The sequence below is a fragment of the Python bivittatus genome, unplaced genomic scaffold, assembly GCF_059951505.1.
Source record: "Python bivittatus isolate LINGU-HERP-01145 unplaced genomic scaffold, Pbiv_v1 ctg000020_np1212, whole genome shotgun sequence".
Classification (NCBI taxonomy): Eukaryota; Metazoa; Chordata; class Lepidosauria; order Squamata; family Pythonidae; genus Python; species Python bivittatus.
The window spans coordinates 106,681,502-106,691,835 of NW_028277030.1; the positions used below are offsets into that span (position 1 = coordinate 106,681,502).

The 10,334-nt window shown below is 40.7% G+C and overlaps 1 protein-coding gene across 2 annotated transcripts in view; it reads right to left on the bottom strand.

The window, feature by feature from the left end:
* STUM (stum, mechanosensory transduction mediator homolog) overlaps window positions 1–4,355 on the bottom strand; it is a 69,769-nt gene extending 65,414 nt beyond the window's left edge. The window contains exon 1 of one of the 2 annotated variants that reach the window (XM_088146005.1): window positions 3,740–4,328. In XM_088146005.1, coding sequence (XP_088002131.1) covers window positions 3,740–3,965 — 226 coding nt within the window. In that variant the 5' untranslated portion in view covers window positions 3,966–4,328. Of the gene's footprint in view, window positions 1–3,739 lie in introns of both variants that reach the window. The other variant, XM_088146011.1, reaches the window with a different exon arrangement.
* Between the last annotated feature and the right edge of the window lie 5,979 nt (window positions 4,356–10,334).

Genomic DNA, 10,334 nt, shown 5'->3' on the forward strand with positions numbered 1-10,334 from the left:
CATTTGGAGATTCTGATCCTCTGTTCTAATCACAGGAATGCCAAAATTTCTTTTTTAGGACACAACTCAAAGAAAGGGTGAATATTTTATATCCTAATTTTAAAAAATGGATCCTTAAATTACAAAGCATCTTTAAAACCGCTACAACTTATACAAGGAGTCTGCTGCAGAAATTAGAGTCAATTAGATGTTACAATAGCTATGGCATCATTTTCCAGATGCTTTACATGTTCATATTATGACAACATCGATCTTTACTTTTAAAAGCAAGTGAAAGTAAAATGCTTATTCTTGTTTCAACATATGGGGGCAAGTGTGCTTTTATTTGAAGAGTAGGAAAATTATGTGAATAAAGTGACATTCTGCTTTTTCTTTTCCCACAGCTGTGCTTAGTAAGGTGAAAAGTAAAAGCAAAATGAATGAGTACACCTGAATCTAGCTGCATAAAACAGCATCTTATAAAACCAAATAGTAAGAAAATAGTAGTCACTGCATCATAAAATTACGAGAACCTCAAAGCAACAAAATATGAATACATTACAATAAGAAAAGCATCAAGGTGGCAGTTCTATGATTATTTTCTGATGAGTTGAGTTTCCATGAACATGGTGGAACGTCCTTATTTTTGAACAAGCATACACAGAATCAGACAGAATATCTGTTCCTGTTTGAGCTAGAGAAGAGCACAGTAAAGAGAGAGGGCACACTGCTCACAAGGATATCATACAATACAATACAATACAATACAATACAATACAATACAATACACACAGAATTTAAGATAAAAGTAAAAGGAATGGAACATCCTTCCACCTCAAATGGGACAATCAAGAAAATAACAATCTTAAGGAGATTAATCAACAAGGAACTGGTTCCTGAATTGTTGATGAAAACTCAGAATGTGCTAAGAGGGTTTCTTCATGATACAAGTCATTTTGCATGACTGTACACCATAGTGATTAAGTATCAGAGTAACAAGAGACAAGCTCAAGTTCAAGTTCAAACCGTCATGAAGTTCATTGGGTGACCTTGGAGTACTCATTCTCTTAGTCTAACCTGCTTCAAAGAATGGGTATATGGCTAAGAAGGGGAGTAGAACTTCTGAGTATTCTGAGCTTTCTGGAGAAAAGACAAGATAAAAGCTGAAGGAATGGATAATACAACAGTCATTTTTGCTCAAGCACAATAAAGAGATAAACTGAGGGCACTTTCACACAGCCATAATCCCGCTGTGACAATTTTGTGCTGTATACAAGGGTTTTCACTGCTGCATTCAATTTGCTCACTGAGCTAGTCAAGACTGCTTCCAGCTGGCCAATGGAGGGTGCAAAACCAACATCTCCCCTCCTTCTCTTGTTCCATTTGGGAAGAAGAACAGAAGCAAACCAACTGTGATTCTCTTAAGAGAGCAGAAATGCTGCCCTTCATAACAATCAGGAAGGGGTGGTGGTGGTGGTGACAGAGCATCATGGTATCTTGGCTACAAGAGGAAAGGGGAAGTCCCAGCAGGTAAGATAAAATAGTTTATCATTTATAGGAAACAGTCTGTAATGCAACTCCAGAGGAAACACTACAAAATATTTTTTCACAGCATTTCCTTTGGAATATGTGCCATACATCATGGAGATATATGACTGTGCCAGTACTGGGATGAGGAAGAGGCCTAAATTTCAGAAAAAACATTTATACCGATTGACATATCACAAAGTTAAAACCTAATTAAAATATGACTATTCACATTAATTATTGTCAACAATGTGCTCTGTATAAGTAATGTTTGAGAATAAGCCATTGTGTTTGCTGTATCAGTAATAATTATGTCTGTTTTTGTCATTTCTTTATTCAAACACGAGCAAAGTGAAGGTATAATACTACACCATACAAAAGAACATCTAGAGCCAATTCTACAACAATATCCTTCGGCTTTTAAGATACTTACAAGAGGATTAAACAGCATGCCATTTTAACAATGCCAACATCTGTAACATCTTATCTCACTCAATGCTGCCCAAGGACACATTAGCCAGTTATCTTGTGCTCAAGAGGAATTTTGCCAATTACTCACTGTTGCTAGTATTTTCCATTGTATTTCATCAGAATAAAAAAGACATTTAATTATCACAATTTCTCTTCTGGTTTTCTGCAAATACCCTCCAGTTCTATCATTCAATCCCTGCTATAGTAACATTACAAATTTAAATAATTTCAAATCTTAACATTTCTCAAAGGAAAGACAATACAAAGGGAAAATGTATACTCATGAACAGTCAATGTAGCTAAAGGAAGAAAATAACTCATCTTTTTGACAGGTTGCCATATCAGATACAACAAGGAGAAAAGCAACAGATGGGGGTTTTGCTTCTCTGAATCTTCATATCAGAAGAGGTATAATGCAGCTATGGGATGACATGAAGCTTTTCTCAGTAATCTTATCTGTGAGGAATCTGATTTCTGATTCTGGATGCTGACTTTTTTCTCTCAGTCTTCCCATGCAGAGCATTTTCCTGCTTTACCACTTGAGATAGACCTGATTCATCATGTGAAAGAGTTTTATATTTCCACTATGTGGAAATTTTTGTAGAGAATTGAGGCTTCTCTTACAGAGAACTCAGTGAACAAACAAGAGAAAAAGCCAATACTGTAAGGCAAAAATGTTTTGCCTGGGGGGCTGGAGTACAGAAGCCCCAGCATCTTTAAAAGAGAATGTGTATGTTATGCTACTCTATATGCTCTTACGATTAAAGTAAAAGTTGCTTACACTTCCTCTCCTGCCCCCCTGCATAGCTGTTCATGTCCCAACAAGAATGACAGAACTTGAGAGGGCAAAGGCATTATTGAGCTTATATTTTGGGTTCTGAATTAATTACTCTGTGTACAGACTTCTCCTGGCTCCATACTAAAAAATCACAATGAATTCAGGATAAACAACACTTAAATCAGTTTACAAAATTCAAAAAATTCAAAACCCCAATACTTAGCAACAGGTACTTGCTTAAATTGTTACTGTTTTTAAAAGGAGTTTAAACAAATTCACAGAGGATAAAGATGATTATAGTTCTTAGCTACAGAACTTTTGATGATCAAAAGGGATAGGGCTCTGCCAATGCCAATTAAAAATGCCTTTAGGCTTTGCTTGTATATTTGGTCAACTGCCAAAGGAAAAGTCAGTTCTGAACTGTACGCTATATGAACATTCAGCCTGATCCAGCAGGACCCCCTTTTCCCTATAAACACCCAACGCGAGGGAGAGCGAGCTCCCCACTCCCTTCCCTTCAGTGAGGCTACTATGGAGAAGAGTTACAGCCGTCAAACGCGGCGTGCAGACTTTCCTTTTCTTCATGCAACTTGCCCTCACCAGCTTCACAGGCAGCTTGTCTTGTTTGCAAGTGAACATTTGTGATCGACCCACTTTCCCATCTCCCAAGTAACAGCGACAACCGGCGAAATGAAGTAGTCGCCAGAGAGTGACAGCGAAGGCGTCCGCCTAAGCAGCAGCTCCCCACTAGTCCAAAGCGTAAAGGACACAGACCGACACAGGATGAAATATCCCGCCCAGCAGCCCCCAGCAAGCCTCCCCAGGCTACACCGTCGCACCTGGGCGGCTAGTTGCGCCTCGTCTACAGAGGAATTCCGCCTCCGCTTTGGGCGCATCCTGGTCCCCGCCCAGGCTTTCCTGCAGATGGAGCCATGCGAGCGCCGCCTGGCGGGCGTGCAGTTGCGAAGGGCAGGGGCAGCTTACCTAGTCCAGGTACGAAGGTGTTGAGGAACAGACAAAGCACGGCTACAGGGAACGGCATGTAGGGGATGGCGGCGCGCAGGGGTCCCTTCTTCTCGCGCACTTGCACTACCACGCCGCCGGAGGAGGAGGAGGCGGCGGTGGTGGTGGCGGCGGCGGCGGTAGTTCCCCGCGCGACATCGCCAGCAGCCGGCCCGGCAGCGTCCCCTTCTTTGGGGCCATGGTCCATGACGCCTGCTTTAGCCGGCTGACAAGCTGCGAGGGAGCGCCGGAGTAGCTGCGCCCCGGAGAGTCTCCGCTCGAGTGAGGCTCTGAGCGGGAGTCCGCGCCTGCCTAAGGATAAGGAGGCGCCTCAGCTCAAGTGGAGGGATCTCAAGGCGAGGCGCGGGGCTGAACGCGCGTCCAAGCTCCCGAGTACGCTGCTTAAAGAGACCGCGCGGCGCACGCTCTCGGCTCCCGCTTATGCTCGCCGCGCGCGCTTCGCCGGCCGGAAAGCGAAGGGTGGACTCTTGGCCTCGCTTCTGCCTCCTCTCTCGTCCTGTCTTCACAAACGCTCTCAGACCTCGACACTTTACAGAAGGACTTCTCCTATCCTCACCTCCTCTGTCCTCCCAGAGTAGTTTTTGTAGTAAGTTATCACTCCTCACCCCCACTAATATTCCCTTTCACGTGCATAGACATTCCCACAGTAAAGTACTTTTAATGGGACAGCTTACCCCCCCCCAACACACACGTGCGCGCGCATTTCTTCCTTGCTACATCTGACCTCAGTGTATTTTTTTCCCGTCCAGATTAGGAGAGAACCATTTTACCTCTCTCTCTCTCTCACACACACACACACGTCAAGCTTAATTATTAAGTGCTTTGTCCTGATACTGTTATGTTGTCTGAACATGAAACTACTCTGGGTCCGCAGAAAAGAATTTCTCCAGTTACCTTGTGGCTTTTTTCTTTTCATGTTCCACACAGAGGCTCTGACCCTGATAGGGCCATTGAGTGCTCACCACTCCTTATTTGTTTAGTTACTTGCTTAAATTGACTGAAGGCTTTTGCAATGGCAATGCTAATTCAGAAGTACAAGGAGCATTGCCTTCCTATAAATTCAAGTTAGAAGCAAAGTACCAAATATTTGCCCTGGTGCAGCATAGATGCATTTTTCCAGTGCGTATTAAAATACAGTTTTCCTAATTTCAATCCACCTTTCCATTTTCATATGATTTTTCTTGGTTGACTCTCAATTTTTCATTTCCTTGCATGCAGACACCTACAAGGGCTGTCTCATGGTTGTTTCATACAGGGTAGATTTTTTTCTATAAATTTTACATTCATAAAGGAAGTTCATAACAATATTTACTGCCATATGAGATGAGCATCTATTTTTACTTCACTCTGGATCCCCAGTCCAGAATCAAATTCTCATCTCAGCTATGGCTGTCCCTTTCCTTGAGGTGGAGATGGCATTTCTAATGCTATGACCCTTGACTATGTGAATTAGCGCAGCTGATATCTTAGTTCTTCCCTTATCCTGTTTGTCTTGACTATCAAGACGATGGGACAAGTTTTATTCTCTTCCAATTTAAGAAACATATAAATCAGCTCCATAGAGAAAAGAGGTAGCTAGTGGAAGTAGTAAACCAGTGAAGCACCATCCATGCTCCCAATGGGGACTCAGATTAAAGCAGTGTTTCCCAACCTTGCCAACGTTAAGATGTGTAGACTTCAACTCCCATAATTCCCCAGGTGGGGAGTTGAAGTCCACACATCTTAAAGCATGCTGGCTAGGGAATTCTGGGAGTTGGAGTCCACACATCTTAAAGTTGCCGAGGCTGAAAAACACTGGATTAGAGAATACAACTCATCAGCTTGACTCGTCATCCTTTTTCAAATATTGGCAACTTGTGACCCTCCAAGTACTGATAGATTGCAACCCTCATCAGTCTTTACTGTAGACATTGCTGGTTAATCCCAGGCTTGGCCTAGTCCCAATCAGGTTGTTTGTCTCTGGCATGACTGAGTCCCTTTTCTTAGCAGCAGCAAGGGTATGCAATGCCAAAAGGATTGCTTTATTTAAAACAGAGTAGGTTATGATGGATGCAGAGGAGTGTAGTAAGTTACCAGTTTAATAGCAAGCACTGTTAAACACTGTTAGCATCTGCCATTTTAATGCCTGGTCCTCAGTATGGCAACACTTGAGAATCAAAGTCTGACTCCAGAAACACCAGATCCAGGTAATCATCACCAGCTTTTTGAGTTGGCATTTGGTTTGCTAGTAGATCTTTCTGGTGATTTATTTATTTGCCCATGTTAGAGCACAACTCTGGGCAGCTGTTAGTAGCTAATGAAAAAGGCTTATTCTTGATGCCAGGTATTGTTTATGGGATTAATTCTGGAAGAAACTCCTGCTAATCCCACATTTCCTTGAGATAAAGGGGGTCAGGCTAGGAGATGATGTTTTTCTGTTGTAGCATCAAAGTTATCCTATAGCTCCCTTTGGAATTATGTCAGCCCTCACTGTGAGCATTTTCTGGAAAGCAGGAAAGACAAGCTATTTGGTAGAGCTTGTGGTCTTCTCTGTATTATGCAAGCTTAAATTGTTTGATTGTATAAGATTATTGCTGTATTTAGCAGTATATTTCATTTAACTATAATGGTAAAGCATTATAATATTTTGTTTTCTTTGTTATCATTTTAGTGAATGTTTTAACGTATTACTTCATACTGTAGGTGTGGGTGTTTTGTTGCTTATATTGTCATGCATCACATGGACACTTTAACTGTTGTAAGTCATCACAAGTCAAAATGAAATTGGTGGCATCCAAATTTAATTGATTAATAAACAAATAAATACATTGTCCTATGTAGTATGGAATTCTTTTATGAATTATGTATAGTTGTAATAAACAATTCCATTTTTGTACAGATACACATTGCATGAGATCATATATTCTGAAACAATTGAAAAAGGGAGGAAATAATAAGACAAAGCAACAATTAGTATTACTTGTTTGCATATATGAAAACTGATTCCAATGCACAACAATAGGATTAGAGGTTTAATTCCTAGATAACTTGTGAAAACATACCCCTCCAGGCTGTTATAAGTGTCTTTGTTCTTTTTCTCACTCTCTGAGTTATGGACATATCTTGGTACTGTGAGCTGTAAAAACCTCCTAGAAGATGATAAGTAATTGTAATTCATTCTGCAGCCTACTGCACAGAATGTTAATAGAAGTGTCAGTTGTTTGGAATAGTGACAACAGTGGTCACTGAATATATAAAATAATCAAGGGAAATATTACAAACATTAGTCACAAGGCAAAATGTAGACATGCGACGTTACAGAATAAACTTGTCCTATATTCAACTCAAGGCAATTTTGTCTTGAATCATGAATCAGTTTAAACCATTTAAATTATTTACATAAAAAGGTATGGGAAAAGGAACAGTCTGTCATTTTAATTAATTATTTATTTGAAGATGTATAAACTGCCTTGGAGAGTAAATCTTCTCCAGGCATGGCAAGAAAACTTCAAATCACAATGATAATAAAAATGTAAGAACAATAAAATAAATGAAAACAATACAAATAAACAGTATTAAACTTAGTAAAGGCCTATCTGAGTTGTAAGTCAGAATAAAGAGCTGGGTATTTGGGGTCTGTCTGAAGTTCTGTAATGATGAGTTCAATGGATATAAATTGGAGCAGTTCCATAATCAGAAGGACACTGTTGAAAAGACCTTGTCATTCATGCTCCCCAGCTTGATTACTTCTTCTGTTGTGGAGACAATAAATGGCAGGGACAATGGCAGCTTAGTTGTCTCTGTGAGAGGGGAGACCGCACTGCAGCTGGATTGGTCACTGGCAACAAGTGCTGGACACCCAACTTACTCCGTACTATGGCGGAAGTGAGAAATCAACCTATTCGGTCTCCCATTCCTTGGAAGCTAATTGCAGTAATGGAGACTTCTGAGAACAGCTTGCGAGCAAGCGGCTGTGAGACGGGGGATCCATCTTTGTTCACAGCTATGGTGCAGCCTAAATATGGGCACTAAAGCCGGCTGAATTCCATTTCTAAATCACTTTGGAATATACAGTAACTATTTTTCAACGTAAGAGAGACCTTCCTTTGCAACAGATAAATAATTCTTGTAGTGTTTTTTCATTATTTCTGGGACTATAACTTTAAAAGAAGAATTACACTTTTATTGTAATTTGAACAATTCCAAAAAGCTGGAAGATAAGGAGAACACAAAAAAGATATTAAAAGTTACTTATGGTGAAAGGGGAAGATTTATTTGTTAAAAGTTTAATTTTACGAAACTTCATCTGTATTAATTGGATTTGATTTTTCTATGGGATTTTTTTTGTTTTTCTGTGATACGCTTGTTCATTGGCTGGATTTCCAAAACAGAAGAATATAGTAATTTGAGCCCTCTGTGTGTTTTTTGCTGGCATGTGCCTGCAATTACAGTGTGAAAGACACTAGAGGGCATGAACTCTCTGCTTACTTTCACTTATACAATACCTAGAGTTGCTTGCTTTGGGCGGGGGTGGGAAATGGCTAGAAGAGGCGCTTTGGAGCAGCCATTAGAAGATAAAACAATTTAGAAGAGAATATGTGTAGCTCAGGGTTGAACTGTGGAGTCCTTGGGGTTCTCTGAGCTTGGTTGTTTTCCTGCGAACGTTTCGTTACCTGGCTAGTAACATCTTCAGTGCTAGAATGGAGTGGGGTTTGCTCTCTGTTTATACACTGTGGCATGCCTTGCCAGTGTTGGTGGGGGTGGGGGTTTTGTTTTGTTTTATTTTTTCCCCTCTGGTAGTACCTTGATTAGGGTATTGTTTACTGCTTGATTGTATGTCTGGTGATAATCTTGGTGTTAATCTCTGCTTATCTGGGTGATGATTGCTGGTGAGGAGATGTTCTGGTCTTTTAATTCCTTTTTATTGTCTCTTTTGAATAGTGTATAGTTGTTGTTTATCTCTGTGTGCCTGTCGATGGCTGCCTTGTCTGAGTACCAAGCTTCCAAGAATTCCCTTGCGTTTTTGGATTTAGCTAGGTCTAAGATGCTGACGGTTTCCCAGTTGAAACTATGGTTAAGTCTGTCCATGTGTTGTGGGATTAAGGAGTTTTCATTGTGTCTTCTGACTGCTAGTTGGTGTTCATGGATGCGCTCTGCTAGCCTTCTGCCTGTCTGTCCTACATAGTGGTTGTTACAGTTCTTACACTGTATGTTGTAGATGACTCCTATTTTTTCTTCTTGGGCTACTGGGTCTTTTGGTTTGCTTAAGATGTTTTGGAGGGCTTTAGTTGGTTTCTGTGCTATGGAGATGCCATGTGGTTGTAATAGTCAGTTTGTAGTTTCTGAGACATTTCTGATGTATGGCAATGTTATCCTTTTCATAGCTTGTGTTGGTTGTGTGTAGTAGGTTGAGTGGTCAGGTACTTTTTGATGAAGTTGCATGGATATCCATTTTGTTGGAAGATGTTGTATAGGTGGTCTGTTTCCTTTTTTGGCTGTTCTGGATTGCTGCAATGTGTTTGTGCTCGTTTGAATAATGTTCTTACACAGCTCCTCTTGTGGGAGGTTGGGTTGTTACTTTGGTAATGGAGTACTTGATTAGTGTGGGTTGTCTTCCGATCAACTTGGGTTTCTAATTGGCTGTTGTTTCCTCTGCTGATAAGGATATCCAGGAAGGGTAGTGTGTTGTTGTTTGCTTCCTCTCTGGTGAATTTTATTCCTTTGAAGATGATGTTGATGGTTTCTAGGCGCTATAGTTTCTAGGCGTTGCATTGCAATCTCTGCTATGAGTCCTGACAGTGGTGATCCCATGGGTGTGCCTCTGATTTGTTGGTATATTTGTCCATCAAACTGAAAATAGGTAGTAAGGCAGAGGTTGATGAGGTCCATGATTCTGAGTATTACAATCAAGCAATAAACAATACACTAATCAAGGAACTACCAGAGGGGGAAAAATAAAACAAAACAAAACCCATCCCCCCACCAACACTGGCAGGGCATGTGTCAGGTTCATCCCAAAGAACTCCATGAGACAGTACAGATACAGTTCTGTTGTGTTTATTAGCTTCCACCTCAAAGACAGAATCTCTCCAGACTGAATCTAACTTCCCAAGCCAGCAAGCCAAAACACCGTGAATTCCTTAGGGTGGTGCCAGTCTCATCTTCTTAACCTTCCCACGCTCCTGTTGGGGGCTAAGGAAATGCTTATCTCCCCAAGTGCGGCCTTCATCAAACCATTCCATCACAGCATGCCACAGTATATAAACGGAGAGCGAACCTCATTCCATTCTAGCACTGAAAATGTTACCTAGCCGGGTAACGAAACATTTGCAAGAAAACAACAAAGCTCAGAGAACTCCAAGGACTCCATAAAACAATTTCTTTAAGTTTACTCCAATCAATGTTTGATGAATTAGGAGCTAAATTCAAGTTCCTTGAAAAAAAAATAGAGGAAAGACTGGATGAGGTGGTTAATTTTGAAATGGAGGTGGAGACTGATTTGAATGTGGATTTGAAGTTTTAAAAAATGCTGGATTATGAAAGTGGTATGAACAAAGATGCTGTGGATTTGAAAATG